At 53.8% G+C, this 16,733-nt stretch overlaps 2 protein-coding genes and 1 long non-coding RNA gene across 3 annotated transcripts in view; 1 reads left to right on the top strand and 2 right to left on the bottom strand.

Moving 5' to 3' along the window:
- Window positions 1-5,895: 5,895 nt before the first annotated feature.
- On the bottom strand, window positions 5,896-9,246 carry LOC141552141 (uncharacterized). The gene is made up of 3 exons (XR_012485076.1): window positions 9,002-9,246; window positions 7,377-7,529; window positions 5,896-6,318 (listed from the first exon to the last, which is right to left on the bottom strand). It is a non-coding gene; the product is annotated as an uncharacterized LOC141552141 (long non-coding RNA).
- Window positions 9,247-13,164: 3,918 nt separating this feature from the next.
- On the top strand, window positions 13,165-15,547 carry BET1 (Bet1 golgi vesicular membrane trafficking protein). The gene is made up of 4 exons (XM_074284611.1): window positions 13,165-13,308; window positions 14,376-14,494; window positions 14,842-14,898; window positions 15,110-15,547. Exons 1-4 carry the CDS (start codon window positions 13,290-13,292, stop codon window positions 15,263-15,265), a joined length of 351 nt encoding a protein of 116 aa, XP_074140712.1. The 5' UTR covers window positions 13,165-13,289; the 3' UTR covers window positions 15,266-15,547.
- Window positions 15,548-16,450: 903 nt separating this feature from the next.
- Window positions 16,451-16,733, bottom strand: part of LOC141552142 (putative acyl-CoA dehydrogenase 6) — a 34,122-nt gene continuing 33,839 nt past the window's right edge. The window contains exon 9 of the mRNA XM_074284610.1: window positions 16,451-16,687. Within this exon, the coding sequence (XP_074140711.1) occupies window positions 16,585-16,687 (103 nt within the window). The 3' untranslated portion in view covers window positions 16,451-16,584. The remainder of the gene's footprint in view (window positions 16,688-16,733) is intronic.

The following is a 16,733-nucleotide window of genomic DNA, read 5'->3' as shown; positions in this document are numbered from 1 at the left end:
GTGTTTTATTGATTTCTAGACTTAAGAAAGAGTAAATAATGAGCTTATACTCTAATGGGGAAAGAGAAGACAGGAAAGATTGAAAAGTTGGGGGTAAGGAGGTATCTGATGCGGGGTATGATGAAGTCAGAGCTGTCCCAGAGAAGGGCAAAGGGGATAGCGATGAGGCAAGTTCTGAGTGGAAATCTCTCCTAAAATGGAGGTTGAGCATTTGGACACCCCCCCAAAAAAACCCCCCAAAAAACAGAGGCCTGGATGATGGTAAAGTTGCAAGACTGATGGGGCCTTCCAGGATGAAGATCACAATTCCATCCCAATCCAAGGCACCTCGAAATAATGAGGAAGAAACTGAAAAGTCTGTGCAGACCTTTGTCTTTCCAGAAAGCTTAGCACTAGAACCATTGCCCGAGCTCATCAGGGGCGTAACAAATGTCTCAGAGAATGAAGCTGTCACCAGCTGGAGTCAGGAGCAGTTATTGTTATTATTACTAGTAGTAATGTTTTCAAGGTTCAATTAAGTCCATTATCTAATTTGAGTTCCTTATCACCTCTGTAGGAGACCCTGATCAAGTCTATTAATCTCTTACCTCAATTTCCTCATCTGTAAAATGGGGATAATAATAGCACTTACCTCATGAGGTTGTTGGGAATCATATAAGATATTATAAAAGCAGAGTTTTACAAGCCTTAATGTATTATACAAATGAAATCTATGAGGAGGGGGAGGAAGAAGAAGAGAAGAAGAAAGAAAAGGAGGAGGGTGAAAAGGTTGACTTGAAGGATGAAGAGGAAGAAAGGAAAAGGTGGTGGTAATCAGGGCACATGAAGCATTTAGGCAGAGGAAGCCTGCAGAGGATGTGGGAGGGGAAATGGAGAAAGAGCAGACTCCCCTTGGTCCTTAAAGAAATGGGTACAGCCAGTAACATCAGCCCAGGTCTTCTGCCTTGAGGGTTCCTTTAGAGGGTGGCCGACAGGTCTCATTTCAAGCTTCCCGTTTTCATGTATTTCCTCTAGCTTCCTATATGTCTCTTCAGCTCTTGTCTTCTGCTTCTGCTGCTCTGCTCAGTTCATAAGGTTCCTATTCCTTCTTCCCAGTGTGTCTCCCTGACTCTATGGGTGCCCTCTTTAAGAGCTCAAAGGCAAGAAGACTTGGGTTCAATCTAAAAGCAGAACAGTCTGGAATGGCTCTCTGGGATAAGCAGAGAATGCTTGTCTCTTTGAACTGAAACCTCAGATTACCAGGCACTTCTCAAACTCTTTCCACACCTGCTTGTTCGGGGCTTTCCGGGAAGATGGACTTCTTTGTCATCTCCTAATAGAAACCATCCTGGCCGCCCACCAAAACCAAAAGCTCCCGCAGACAGAAGGGTCCCCAGATTTGTATCCGAGCACTCTGAACATCACCACTCGAGCATCGAATGGTTTCCTGCTCTTTTAGGCTGTGGCCAAGCCCCAAGTCCATTTCACATCCATCCTCCAAACCAGAACACAGTCCAGGATGAAGGTCCCAATTCCAATCCCAGACCCAAATTATTCCAATCACAGCTTTCTGGGGCCCAGGGAGAAGTCAGTTCAGGCACTGGGCTCACGTTTGCAGCTCAATCCAGATAGTTGTGAGGGAGACTCTCGGAGAGGAACAGATTGGACCGGGTGGTCACTTTTAACATCTATAACTTTCTGAGGTGAACTTTGGGGGTGCTATGGGCTGGTGCATTGCCGCGAGAGAGAACAGCCTGAGTACATGAAAAGGGACAAAGCCTCTGCCCTCACGGGGCTCATGTCCCACTTGGGGATGGGATACGCCAAGAGGATTAGAACGCTAGACATATACAGTGTTGCATCGTGCTAAGGGTGGGTGCTGGACTGAGAAGGGATGCCAGGTGCAGAGCCTTGGAAGGCGATGGGCATAAAAATTAGCTTCTTAAATCCAACACAGTATTGATTAACTGAGGAAGATCTGTGTCTGAGGAAACTGCAAGCTCAAGATGAGGCCGCCAATTGATGAGGCAGATCAAAAATTTTTTTTTTTTTTTTGGGGGACATTAAATGAGTTTTATTCAAATGAGATGCAAATACAATGCAAATGAGTGGTTGTTACTTTTGAAACAGCAGCTCGAGCCATTTGGGTAAAAGAATGATAGTTAATCTCAAAGCCAGGAAAACATCTAGAAGGGAATAAACCCACTGGGATGCTTCGGTAAAATTTAGGTATTGTCCAGTCTTTTCCATCCATGGATCTTTCTCTACCCACCTCTCTATCTTCCTCCAATTCATTTTTTCCTCCCCCCAACACAAACAAATGCAGCTCAGTGTCCCTGCTTCAGTATTCTTCTGCCTGCCCCCCTTCTCCCTGGGTCTATCTATGCCTTCCCTACTCCCTCATCTCCTTGGTCTTCAGAGGAGGGTATGAAAGCTTATGAAACTCCTCATATGATCTTTCTGTTTGCAGTGACTACAATTTATTTTTTTTATTTTTTTTTTTTTGCAATTGGGTTTCCTTATTTTTTTTATTATATATATATATATATATATATATATTTTATAATATTATCCCTTGTATTCATTTTTCCAAATTACCCCCCCTCCCTCTATTCCCTCCCCCCGACGACAGGCAATACCATACATTTTATATGTGTTACAATATAGTCTAGGTACAATACATGTGTGTGAATATCATTTTCTTGTTGCACAATAAACATTAGAATCCGAAGGTACATGCAACCTGGGCAGACAGATATTAGTGCTAACAATTTACATTCCCCTCCCAGTGTTTCTTCTCTGGGTGTAGCTACCTCTGTCCATCATTGATCAACTGGAAGTGAGTTGGATCTTCTTTATGTTGAAGATTTCCACCTCCATCAGAATACATCCTCATACAGTATTGTTGTTGAAGTGTACAGTGATCTTCTGGTTCTGCTCATTTCACTCAGCATCAGTTGATTTAAGTCTCTCCAGGCCTCTCTATATTCCTCCTGCTGGTCATTTCTTACAGAGCAATAATATTCCATAACCTTCATATACCACAATTTACCCAACCATTCTCCAACTGATGGACATCCATTCATCTTCCAGTTTCTAGCTACAACAAAAAGGAGGCAGCTCAAAAATTGAATGTGATCTGGAGCTGTTAGTAGGGACACAGCCTCCAAGGGTATGATGGCGAGTGCCCACGTAAGAAATTTCTGTCCGCACAGGGTAGCCCAATGTGGCTTGTGACAGGCGAGAGATGAGCAGCTATGGAATGAAAGAGCTGGAGAAGGGATGATGGGGAGGGGAGGCTGCTTGAGAGCTGTCTTGAAGGACTAGCCTTATTCTATGTGGACCCAAAGGGAGAACAAGCATCTGGGCGTGAGTGGGAGTAGCAGGCTGAGATTGGGAAAAGCCCTTCCCAACAATAGGAGCTGTCCACGGTGCTGGAGGCAGCTTCCATAGGGCAGAGTGAGCATTTCCCCCTTGACAACTGGGCCATAATCTATAGTTTGGGGGATTGTTCAGACTTAGCTGGGCTAGCACTTAATGCAGTGCCTGGCTTGTAGTAAATGCTGGCTGATGCAAAAAAAAATGTCAATAAGAAAATTAAATATGTGCTTTAGGAGAACTGGTTGTTGAACACTTACCACTGAGGGGAACACTAACTGTCCCACAGGGAAACAAGCCTAAGAAGCCTGGGCTCCCTTTCCCTGGAGCTCTCGAAGCAGATGCTGGGCAGCCGCTTGGCTGAGCTGTGTTGGGGATTCTTTTGGGGTGTGGTTAAATTAGAAACTTCCAGTTTCTTCCAATTCAGAGATTATGAGATCCAGAGAGCCATTAACATCAATTCTGAGGCTGACCACTGTTTGATGCCTTCAGTAAGCTGCACACTGGCTGCTCTTTGTGGGGTGTAGAGTAGCAAGTTGTCTGTTATTGAGTTATTTTGGATAAGTCAAAACATCTCAAAGAGGCAAAACCCTTCTAGTTTAATCGTCCTGTGGTCCCTGCCAAGCATTTATCCAGCCTGACTTGAAGCCCTTCGGGGGGCCTCTACAGCCTCTCGACATGGAGCCTCATGTGCCTCTGTCAGCTGCCGCCTGCAGCTCTTGGGAGTCCCCTCTGCAGAGAAATGGAGCCAGTGTCTTCCTTCCAGGATGTGTTGGGTCTTCCAACAGACGAGAATGTCAGTTCTCATGTCTGTCTTTTCCTCTGTGCCCTTTCCCTCACTGCTTACTTAATAAACACCTGTGAAATCTGGACAATCCACCGGCATCATTGCGGAAGCTGAATTGCTCCCATTCTGAAGCTCACCTGGCAGGATAACGTGCCAGACACTGAGGTTCTTTCTTGAACTGAACTGGCCAGCATCCCAACTCCCCTGTGGAAAGCACAGCTCCATTGGGCTGGCCACACTGTCTGAAAGAAGAAGTGATGCAAGGACATTCTCAAGGTCTAGCTGAAGAATTCTGAAATCTATTGCACTACATGGGACATGCAAGCACTGGACTGCTTAGAATGCTGTGCTCACACCAAAAATGTCAGTGTACAAGCAGAATTGCAGTAGCTCAAAAGAAAAGAGGAGATGTGCAGGTTTAGAGACATAACTAGTCCTTATGTTCCTACAGACTATTTGTGCCCGACCTGTGAACTCACACGGGTCTGATTCGTCACACCGTACTTTGACCCTTTGAGCAAAGAACAACCAGGCAAGATAGCCAGAGCACAGTGGGTTAGCAGCTCTGAAAATACTGGACTGTAGCTCAGCCTTGACTCTCCTTCGACCTTCTGTACAATCCAGAACTCCCAGCATCCTCCTCTCTAGAAAAGCTACTGAGTAAAAATGACAGCAGACCACCCAATGGTGTTGACAGAACCACTAAAGTTCGTGGCATTTCAGAGGCTCCCAGCCCTGATCTGCTCCCCTAACATTGATCATTTCCCATTTCTGAGCCTGGGAAAGAGGACAAAAAGATTTCCTCTCATTGATGTGATTCAAAGACAAAACCCCCAAAGATGACAATAACGATAGAAATATTAATTGCTAGTATTTATATAACACATTAAGGTTTGTAAAGCACCTTTGTTACAAGCAGCAACTCATTAGATCCTCACAGCACTCCTGGGAGAAAGGTGGTATTATTATTCCTATTTTACAGATGAGGAAACTAAGGCAGACAGAAGCTAAGGGATTTGACCAGGCTCTTCCCTTCATTCACACAAAGTTGTACATCATAGTGCCATACAAGTAATGTTGTAATGCTACCCTGGTAATCCTAAGAAGAACTTTCCAAGAACCTTCCAACAGCCAAGAGTCTGACTACCCCTTTGCCCCATGAGCTCCTGAAGTTTGAGCCCAATTTCTCACATGTGCTCATGTAGACCGAGTCAGACGTACTTTGGGTTTTTCCAAGGAGGGTATAGAGGGAGCATTTTTGTAAATTTTTCTTTTTGTAATTTTGTAATGATTTAGTGAATACCCTTTTCTAAAAATTAACTGAAAGGGGATGAATAAATGATATCAACTGACAGTAATGGTGGGATGCGCAGAGGCAGATGGACATCAGCAAGCTAATGCTTTACAGAGTCCACAGCTCCAAGGTACCATCTCTAGAGCTCTGAGGAGACACACAGAGGTAGGCGGACACTAGAGAACTAATAATGCACTACAGAGAGTTCCCAGCTCCGAGCTGCCATCTCTAGAGCTCTGAGGAGACACACAGAGGTAGGCGGACACTAGAGAACTAATAATGCACTACAGAGAGTTCCCAGCTCCGAGCTGCCATCTCTAGAGCTCTGAGGAGACACACAGAGGTAGGCGGACACTAGAGAACTAATAATGCACTACAGAGAGTTCCCAGCTCCGAGCTGCCATCTCTAGAGCTCTGAGGAGACACACAGAGGTAGGTGGACACTAGAGAACTAATAATGCACTACAGAGAGTTCCCAGCTCCGAGCTGCCATCTCTAGAGCTCTGAGGAGACATACAGTCTAGGGAGAGACCTAACTGGTCAGTTTGAACAGGGATCAGGAGAATGACCCAAGGGCACATCCTCTACCAGAGGCCTTCCATGTGACAGGGAGATTTGGCTCCTGGAATGAGTCCGAGAGAGTGGAGTGGGGAGAATCAGCAGCCCCAGCAGTGCAAGGCCAAGTTCTCTCATGTCTGTTAGAGATGATTTGCTAATTCCAATAGACTTGTGATGTAAAGGGCTATCCACACCCTGAGAGAGAAATATGGAGACTGAATGGGGATCAACGCATAGGAGTTTCACCTTGTTGTTCTTGTTGTTGGTTGGCGTGCTTGGTTTTTTTCTTTCTAGTGGTTTTTCCCCTTTTGATCTGATATTTCTTGTGCAGTATGACGAATATGGAAAATGTTTAGAAGAAAAAAACAGAAATTATTTGTTAAGCAATCATGATGGGAATGTTTCTGGAGAATATCCTCAGTCTGAGGCCATTTCCTAGATTCCTGCCTAAATGATGCATTGATGAAAGAGCATCATGATGAAAGGGGCCAGAGAGAGAGACAGAGAGACAGAGTCAATCAATCAGAGTGTCATGAAGAAGAGAAGGCTTTTTCTTCCCAAACAAATGTGACTCATCTCCCATGACAGTAACGGTGTCATCTGCCCATCCCACAGAAAATGATGGCCGTGTAGAGATGAACTCATTTCCTCTACATAGAATGTCTTGCCTGAGAAATCCCCCAGATTAATTAGTAAGAGGACAAAGGAGCTCCAAGAAGACTCACCAGAGCCCCTGGCAGGGCAGAAACCACAGACCCCTCATCTTGATTGGCTCTGAATCTCATCTAGGCCTGTGACTTTAATCCCCCTCCTTTTATGCACCTTTCTTCTCTCCTACTTTCCTTCCTTTCTCCCTTCTTTCTCCTCCTCTCCCTTGCCCTCTCCTTCATTTCTTTCTCTTCTCTTCCCTTCCATTCCCTCTCCTCCTTTCCCTTCCTCTCCTCCTTTCCCTTCCTCTCCCTTCCATTCCCTTTCCACCCTTCCCTTCCCCTCTCCTCCATTCCTTCTCCTTTCCCTTTCCCTCTCCCTTCCTTTCTCCTCTTTTCCCTTCTTCTCCTCCCTTCTTTTCCCCTTCCCTCCTTTCTCTCATAGGAAGCGATCCCCCCCAGAGCTTCAGAGTTACTGAGTGAACTGAAAGGCAATAGATCAGTGGTCTGTCCATTAAATAGACCCTATGTGCATGTGCCTGGTACAGTGAGAACTTAAATGGATGGTGAGTGGGTTCCAGTTCCCAAGAACTGAATTGTACGAGTTCCTTCCATTTAGGAGGCTGGGGGAAAGAAGGAGAGAACAAGTGGAGAAGGGGGAAACTTAAGAGGGAGCCTTGAAGGGCGTTCAGTCCAGTCTGTGCTAGACCAGAATGCCCGGACACCCGGTTACCTGGCCTCTACCTGCTCCAAACAGGAATGCCATCCACAAAATCCCAATGATTTCTGCCCGACGTCCTCTAGGGTGAGTAAGTCATCGTCTGACAAGGCGACCCACTCCAGTGTTGGACAACTTACGCCATCTGGGTGTTCCGTCCGTATGGAGCTGAAAAGTTGGAGGGTTACAAGAGATAACGGTAATAATCATTAGGTAAGATTTAATATTATTTTATTATGTTAACAATTACATAAAAAGATAATAATTAGTAACATTTGTAGAGCACCTGCTATGTGCTAAGTACTCTGCTAAAGCACTTTATGAATATTATCTTATAATGTTATCCCTATTTTACAGATAAGAAAATAGAGGAAAAAGTTAAGCAATTTGCTTAAGACCATAATAAATGTCTGTGGCTGGATTTGAACTCAAGTCTTTCTGACTTCAAGACTTCCTGCCTGGCACTCTATTCACAGAGACTATAGCTGCCCCTAATGCTGTGTAGGAGAGAGAATGGCTCCCCGGAGTCAGAAAAAGCCAAGTTTAAATCCATCCTTGGACAACTAGCAGCTGCACGACCAACCCTTGTCAGTCCCGTTCACCTCCATCCTTCTCAGTTTCCTAATCTGCAGAACGGAGATAAGATGGTTGGGAGGCTCAGAGGAGAGAATATCAGCAAAGTTACCCAGCCTTACCAGTCTCCCCCCCATCAGTCTCCCCCCTTCAGTCTACCCCCCCATCAGTCTCCCCCCCTCAGTCTACCCCCCTTCAGTTTACCCCCCTTCAGTCTCCCCCCCTCAGTCTCCCCCCCATCAGTCTCCCCACCTCAGTCTCCCCCCTTCAGTTTCCCCCCATCAGTCTCCCCCCCTTCAGTCTCCCCCCATCAGTCTCCCCCCCATCAGTCTCCCCCCCACATCAGTCCCCCCCCCCCAAGGAATGGAAGGAAGCTGATACGCCAAGTGAAGACAAAGCAATTCTTTCATCACTTCGGTGGCCTTTGAAGAAAAAGGGGGGGAGGGTTGGGAGACGGAGGGGTGAGGAATCGAGCCTGAGTCGCAGACCCGGAGACCACAGTCAGGGGTCAGCTCCCCACCAAGGGCTCTCTCAGGATCCCTGGGTGTCTGCGCCAACACCGGGGACAATGTCTCGTCCCTGGGCCAGGTTTTCTCTCTTCTAGCCCCATCACCAAACTCCCTGGGCCTTCCTTGGATCCCTCCCTACCCTGTCCTGGCCAGGGCCCTTCCGACCCAAACCCTAACTAAGAAAGCCACCTCTGGCTGCTGTAACAAGAGTCTGACCCCCTCCCCACTCGCACCTCCCCAGTGGGCGTCCTTTTTAATCTAGGCAGGCGGTGGGAGAGAAGATGTTCTCGGGGAGATGCTGTTGGCTGCGGGGCATTGTCTGGGGAGACGCTGGGGAGGTGTCAGCCCCACCTCTGGGGGGCGAGGATTCCCTGCCTTGCTGGGGGTGGAGGAGGAGAGGGCAGAAGTCCAGAAGAGCGCAGTCATGGGACTCCTCCAGATGATAGCACGAAACATGGTTTAGCCCAGGATGACAAGAATAAAACCATCCGCGGCGGGGTCAGAGCCAGGCCGGGCAGGAGCTCGTCCCGTTGTTCGGGCCCCGGGGCTGTGACTCACTTGGCACAATTTCCCGCAGACACCAGACTGAGAGCTTGGAGGCGGACGTTCGTGGAAGGATCCTGGTGAACCTTTCTCCAGAAAGAACAACCCTTGGGAAACGTCCCGTGACTTAGGGTTTCCGTCATCTAGATTTGCTTTTGTCAGATCTTCTCCTGAAAACAGCGGGGAGGAGAGGCTGCTTAAACTTGCTTGCAATTTTAAAATTTTGATTTTACATTTTTAAACACTTTTGATTTTACATTTTAAAGTTATTTTGGTTTTACATTTTTAATCTATTTCAGTTTTACACTTTTAAATTATTTTGGTTTTACATTTTTAAATTCTTTGCCTTTTACCTTAGCAATGCACTTCGGGCATACACAGAAAGTGCAGCTAAGTGACAGACTGACTCACTTTTGTCTGACTTTTGTTCATCTTTATGACAACAACTTTGTTTCCACTGTGATGTGGAAAGGCCTGGATGGCATTTGGAAAGGCCCAAGTTGGGCCCCGGGGACATTCCTTCCTAGGTGCAGATCCAGCAGCAGAGTTCATCCCCACCAGAGAGATTTGTAACCTGGGGATCCAAGAGAAGGACCAGACAACAGAGGGACCAGCCAGATGTCAGCAGCCCTTCAGACATTGATGGCAGCGATGCCCCTCCTGACCGTGACACCAGAGACATCAGACACAGTTCCAGTGTTGCAGCTGAAATGGACTGTTTCGGGTGATACGCAATATAAAGACTGTAAATGGACAATGGGCCTGCTTGCTTCTCCCGTGGCCACTTGCCGTATGGTGGCCTGGGGAGAGGCTTTGCCCTATGCTTTCTATTGAAGGACTATGCTTTTAAATTAGTGGGTGAAAAACCAACGCGCCCACCTGCCCTTGTTATTGAGACAATGTTACTGGACATGACTTTGCTTATGTGCACCTGGGAAACTAGAATTGCTCTAGGATTGTGACAAGTGCAACAGAAAATTGTGATAAGCTAGAATTGCTCTAGGATTGTGAAAGGTGCAATAGAGAATTGTTTTAAGCTAGAATTGTTCTAGAATTGTGAAAAGTGCAATTGAAAATTGTGATAAGCTAGAATTGCTCTAGAATTGTGATAAATGTCACTAGAATTGTGACAACCTACCTACTGATATTTGTTAACTAGAATTGTGATGTTTACCTTGTGGACTTCCCACCTCAGTGTTGACATCCTACCTCATTGGCATCCAATCTCTTTGGCCTATTATCTCGAGTATGACTTTGATGAATGGGTTGAACACTTGGGCCACTGTTGAGCCTGGTTCTCATTGTCATACTTCTGTTTACTGATCTGCTGCTTTGTACCTCCTTGGGCATAACACTCTGTCATCTCATGGATCAAGTGAACTATAGCTGGTGCTAAAAGTTTAGCTTGGTGAGATGTGCGGTTCCCGCAAAACAAGAGAAAGGGAATTGTAAGGGCCCTTTAAATGGGCGGACACAGTGCATTGGGACATTGAGGCCCGGAAGTAATCTCTGTGGATATTAGGACTGCCCTTGGGCGGGATCCTGGCCATATTGAGATAGCTTCGTAATGGGTGACTCTCTCGCTGGTTGGCTGTGTGTGTGACCTCACAGGCCCTTTATAAGCCCACTGCAGGCAGCAGTCGCTCTCTTTAACCTGGCGCTCTTCACCCTGGCTCCCTAGCCTGGGTGGCCAAGCCGAGATGGGTAGCCAAAAGAGGTAAGGGTTTTGGTAGTGAACACGTGGGTCTTCTGACCAGGTGTTCACTCGGGAACCAACAAGTCAGGGCATCAGTCAGGGCATTATGTGAATAGGTGTAATAAAGGCTTTTAAGATTACACGTGGTTGTTCTTGAGTTATTAAGCTATAGATTCAAGAGATCGTGGCCAGAGACCTTTGAAGGCCTCAGAGGAGGCGAGCCGGGTAGAGTTCACACTGCAAAGGACAGTGGTCAAAGGTGCTCTGGTGGGCCTAGGACAGACTAGTCATTGTAACTGCCAGGAGAGCACGTTACAAATGGGACAAAGGGGATGATGCTGGAGCGGATGAAGGAGGAGGAGGAGGAGGAGGAGGAGGAGCTCGGACTTTTCCAGCTAAGAATCAGGCTCCTCCCAGAGAGGGGAGAAGAAAGCGCGCCCCGCAGAGGACACTGGGTCCTCCAGAACTGTGCCGCGGAGAGTGGTGCCACAGGCTTGGTATCAGGAAGACCCGAGTTCGGATCCGGCCTCAGATACTTATTCTGTGATACCGGGCAAGTGGCATTTCCCGGGGTGGCCGCCCTTCTCGGCCCCCCGCAGTGCCCAGAATGGAGCTGGGCCGATTGGGGGGGGTTCGGCAGCCCGAGTCCCCTGGGACTCTTCTCGGCCCCACGGGGCTTCCTTGGCCAAGGCACCGGAGGGCTTGCCCCTTCCTTCTCAGGCTACTCTACAGACAAGGCGCCGAGTCCGGGCTGGGGAGCGGCCCCACGCGGGGCACACGCACGGGTCAGTCCTTGGCACGGGCTGGCTGGGGGCGGGGCCGGGCACGTGGTGTCACCGCCCGAGGCATTTCCCACTGTGAATGTAAAGTAGCCAGAAAGGGGCGGCCCCAGAAAACCTTTGTCCTCCCCCCCCTTCTTCCCCCCCTCCTCCCCCCCCTGCTGGATAAGGCTGCCCCAAAGAGTCAGCGTCCCCAGGGCGCCCTTCCGGACTGGGAGCGATGGGGGCGATGGGGGCGGGGCCGGGCCCGTGCACGTGACCCCGCTCCCTCTCTGTAGTTGTCTTTTAAGTCTGTGGAATACAAGGAGATTTCGGATGAGGAGAAGAGGCGAGAGGCTGGGGGCCCGGCCCTGGGCCCGCCTGGCCGTCCCGCTGACTCATCCGGCTCCCAGGGCGGGGGTTGGCCCCCTCGGGCGCCCACGGCTCTGTGTGTTCTGGGCCCCAGCCCCCCTCCGCAGACCCCTCAGACCGGCCGCCCAGAGGCCCCTCCGACCCCACCCACAAAGCACTCTCTTCCAAGCCCCCCACGTGGAGGAGGGCGCCCCCTCCCCCCCAGATGTAAGGCACGGGGTCTGAGGCCGCCCCTGCACCTCGCCGGGCTTTTCTCCTGGGCCGCTCCGACGGCTTGTCCTGGTTCGGGCCCTTCCTCGATTCATCCTCCTGGGGGCAGCCGGCCGAAGAGCGGCCCATCCCGGAGGCCGCGAGGCTCCCCTTTCTGAGGGGAACCCGATGCCCCGGGCAAGCCGCGTGGGCCTGTGGGCCTCAGTCTCCCTGTCTGTAAAACGAGCTGGAGGAGGAGCTGGAAAACTTCTCTGACGTCTCTGCGAAGAAGACCCCAGAGGGGGTCTCCGGGAGCGGCCCGACAAACAGAACAGCAACAAGACGGGCTCCCTGGGCCCCAAGCACGCCTCGCACCAACTCACTCCTCACCTGGGCCCCGCAGGCCCCGCCCACCGGGCGCCGCCGGCCCAGCCTCCGGGCCACTCCCCTCCTCCGGACCCCTCCTCGCATTCCGGGCCTCAGTCAGCCGCATTTACCCCAGTCACACAAAGGGAAAGTGCGCCCCCCCCAGCGATGGAGGGGCAGGAGCATCTGGAGGGATGGGGTCGTGGGCACCTGGAGGGATGGGGTCGTGGGCAGGGGGGAGGGGGTCGTGGGCACCTGGGGGGATGGGGTCGTGGGCACCTGGGGGGAGGGGGTCGTGGGCACCTGGGGGGATGGGGTCGTGGGCACCTGGGGGGATGGGGTCGTGGGCAGGGGGGGCAGAAGGTCCTTTGGGGATGGGACCGTGGGGGGGGCAGGAGCACTGGGTGTGGGAGGAGGGACCAGGAAGGGCACGGGGACAAGGGGGGGGCCAGCGCCCAGAGACACACGCCCGAGGGCACGGGGGTGGGGGGTAAGCGAGCGCCTCTCCTTCAGCTCTCCCAGGGGAGCAGGGTGGGGATCAGGTGTCTCAATTTGGGTCAAGTCAACCGCGAAGCCACGTGTGGGGCGGGAGTGGCCCGGGGCTGGCCTGGGAGATTCCGCGGGAGATCTCCTCACGCGCGCTCCGGCCCCGGTGGGAGATCCTCCGGCCGCCCACCTTCCAAATTCTCAGGAGTAACCAAGGTTGCCCCAGCTTTTCCTGGACTACGTTTCCCAGAAGCCTAGCGGCTCCGTTGTCGGACTACATTTCCCAGAAGCCCTGGGAGCCCCGCCCCTCCGCGGCTCGCTTTTCGAGCTGGTTTCTCCGCCGCGCGCACCCTGGCGTCATCATCCCGCGCAGACTCGGGCGCTGACGTGGCGGGAGCGAAGAACAAGCTTGGGGCTACTCGGTTTGGGGGTTACGATGCGGCGCGCGGGCCTCGGTGAGTGGGGTCGGGGTTGGGAAATTGAAGCCAGGGTGGGCGAAGGACGAGGGGCTCCTGCGATTAAGGGGGAAGCCCGGGGGGCGGGGCTTTGTGACCGGAAGGGAAACCGAGGCAGGTGGAGGTGGGCGGGAGGAGGCAGGGAATGCTGGGTTTGGGGGCGGCACAACGGGGCGGGGCTACTGTGACCCTGAGGGGTCATAAGGCCGGGCCTGGCGAGGCTCCAGAGAGCGGGGGAAAGGGGGGACCCTAGACTGGGGTGGGCCCCGCCCCCTGGGGTGGGCCCCGCCCCCTCGCTGCTTCAGCTTCCCCAGCTGTAAAATGGGGGTCCCACAAACTGGCGGGTCATCCTCCCTCCGTCCGCTCCCTCCCACCCCGTGTCCGGCCTGAAGTGGTCAGTGGCGGGCGGCAGGGGGACAGCTCCTCCCCTTAGATTGTGAATTGGGGGCCTGGGGGGGGGACTGTTGTCTAGAGCTTCTCTCATATGGGAAGTACCTCCCCTCCCTCTCTTTCTCCCCCTCCCCCCAGGAGGGGGCAGGGAGGGTCGGGGACAGCCGGCCCTCCTCTTTGTGCCCAGCACACAGTGGGTGCTCAATAGGTGCCGGTGGATGGACTGACGAGCCCCGGGGGGGGGGGTCCCCTCGCTCACCCCCCCTGTCACCACTGTGACCTCAGCACAGACAAAGGAAGAGCTCCCCAAGCATTCAGTAAAACTGAGACCCTTCTGCCCTCGCACGGAATCAAGGGATGCAAAGGCACCTACTGTGTGCTCACAGGCTCTGAGCCTCCTCCCCTGGGGGGGGGGGTGATCTCACATTCTGGTTCCCTAGTCCGGCAGGAGGCGGCAGATGTGCCCATTTCTCAGATGCCCGAGGCCTGGGATGACCCCGTCCTGCCGGGCACTAATTAAGCGCCTACTGCATGCATGGCACCCTGCTGCGTGCTGGGCAGGGCGCCCTCCGGAAGGTGGGGGTGAGGAGACTGGCAGCGGGGCAGGCTCTCAGGGGGTCTGAGGGAAGACTGAGGGGTCCTCACCCTGGGGGCTAACACTGCCCCCTGCCGGTCAGGTGAAGGCGCGCCGCCCCCTGGGCACTACGGCTACACCAACAGCGGCTACAGCTCCTTCGAGGAGGAGAATGACCGGCTGACGGAGAGCCTGCGCACCAAGGTGACGGCCATTAAGTCGGTAAGTGCGGCCCCGCCCCCCCTTGTCCGCCTCCTCTCCTCGCCTCCCCTCAGGGGGCGCCCTCCCCCCTCCGCCTTCTCTCTCCGCCACAGGGGGCGCTCTCCCCTTGTCCACCTCCTCTCCTCGCCTCCCCTCAGGGGGCGCCCTCCCCTCCTCCGCCTTCTCTCTCCGCCACAGGGGGCGCTCTCCCCTTGTCCGCCGGCCCCGGTTTCCGCTTTTTTGCCCTGACCTCTGACTCCAAGTGCCAGAGCAGGCGCGGTAAGAGGAGGGCACCGGCTGCCACCATCCGGACGGGAAGGGCCCGGCCCTCGGGCGCCCCCTGACGGCCGGTCTGTCTCCCCTCCAAGCTCTCCATCGAGATAGGGCACGAAGTGAAGCACCAGAACAAGATGTTGGCCGAAATGGTGAGTCCTGGGCAGGGCTCCCCGTGGGGGCGGGGCCACCGCGCAGGCCGGGTGGGGGGCTCCCGGAGCGGGGGGATGGGAGACCCTGGGGGGTCCCTGATGCAGACCCCCCAGTGTCTGGCCCTCGGGCCTTGCCCCTGGGCGGTCCTGGGGGGGGGGGCGGGGTCCTCCGTGGGCCCGCAGCCTCTGAGCCGCCCGCGCCCTCTCGCAGGACTCCGAGTTCGACTCGACCTCGGGCTTTCTGAGCCAGACCATGGGGAGGCTGAAGGTGCTGTCCCGGGGCAGCCAGGCCAGGCTCCTGGCCTACATGCTGCTCTTCTCCCTCTTCGTCTTCTTTGTGGTGTACTGGATCCTCCGCCTGAGGTGACGCCGCGCTCGGGCGGGGCCTTCGCTGGGACGTTTGCCGCCCGCCCCCTTCTGTCCCACATTCCTTCCTTCCTTCCAGAAGATACCTCCGGGGGCACGGTGGGCAGAGACGGGCGGGAGGGAGGCCGGGCTCCCTCCGCCTCGGCCGGTCGTGGGGCGGGAGGATTCGGGGATCGGCCCGGCCGTTTCCTTGTGGAGAGGAGGGGGCGCAGAGCCCGGATGTGGGCGGCCCCACTTCCTCAGAGGGCGTCTACAAATAAATGTGCTTCAAAAGCAGCGCCGGCTGGCGGCCAGACGCTTGTCAGGTTGTTTTAGGGTGAAAACCCTGCAATCGGAGCGGTCGGGTCTGTCCGCCCCCGCTGTGGTCAGAACGTGCGGCACCCACTGAGTCACAGCTCGCTCCTTCTGCGGGGGAGGGGGGATGCCCCGCCCCCCCCACGAGCATCCTCCCGCTGCCCGTCGGCGCCTCTGCCGACTCCAGCTTCCTCTCTGTACAATGGGCGTCGTGGACCAGGCACCTGTGGGCGCTTAATAAGGGGCCGTTCCCGGCCCCTGGCCCTTCCCAGGCATCGGGAAATCACCCCCTTAGGTGTTCTTTGCGGCCCTGCCCCCCTTCTGACCGCCAGGGCCCCTTACCTTTGCCCTCGGGGTGAGGCCTGAATGGGTGGGGCAGATGTGGCCCGTGGACAGCAGGCAGCGGGACTGGGCCAAATTTTCTTGTTGGGGGGGAGGGGTCGCGAGTGACTTCCCAGGGTCTCGGAGCCCCTCGCAGACGGGCCGCGCTGACCGGCCAGCCTCCCAGCCCCGCAGCCTTCCGGTGTCCCTGCAGGCTCCACGGCCACCACCAGCCCCTGCCCCTCCCTCCCTCACCAGTGCCAGGCGTTTGGTGCCTTCAGTGTGCTTCAGTTTGTCCTCCTACCCCGGTTGGCCTCCGTGGGAGGCTGCCCACCTCGCCAGTGTCCTTCCTGAGAGGCGACCCCAGACCGGACTGCCCCCAAGTGCCATCTCACCCAGAGCCTCTAAGGAGGGACGGCACCTTGCCCCCCGAGGGCCTTCCCCAGCAAGACCCCCGAGAGAGAGGGGAGGCCCGAGCCCGCGCTGCCCCGGGCCTCCTCAAGGACGCGTTTCCCCGCAGAGTCTCCCCAAGATGAAGTGTGGGAGAGTTCCAATAAATACTCCACAGTGGGGAGCTTCAAGGGGTCTTTTATTTCTTCAGCGTTCAGAGACCGGCATTGGGGGGGGGGGACCCTTGGCCCGGCGCCTGTCTCCTCCGAGGGGCCGGGCGGGCCCAGGGCGGCCGGAGCAGCTCCCGGGAAGGCGTCATTTCGCCGATTTGGTCCTTGGAAGAGTGTCCATGTGCTTGCATATGATGGAGAGCATGACTTCGTCGGTGCCCCCTCCGATGGAGATGACTCTCAGGTCTCTGAAAGGAGGGGACAGAGGCGTCGGGTCAGGAGGGGCTTGTCCCG

This window comes from Sminthopsis crassicaudata, chromosome 1 (assembly GCF_048593235.1).
Source record: "Sminthopsis crassicaudata isolate SCR6 chromosome 1, ASM4859323v1, whole genome shotgun sequence".
Lineage (NCBI taxonomy): Eukaryota > Metazoa > Chordata > Mammalia > Dasyuromorphia > Dasyuridae > Sminthopsis > Sminthopsis crassicaudata.
This window is presented reverse-complemented; position numbering and strand designations above follow the sequence as displayed.

Coding starts and splice junctions, on each gene's coding strand:
- BET1 (XM_074284611.1), top strand. Junction 14,495..14,841: donor AGGTGACGGCCATTAAGTCG/GTAAGTGCGGCC, acceptor CTCCCCTCCAAG/CTCTCCATCGAGATAGGGCA. Junction 14,899..15,109: donor ACAAGATGTTGGCCGAAATG/GTGAGTCCTGGG, acceptor GCCCTCTCGCAG/GACTCCGAGTTCGACTCGAC.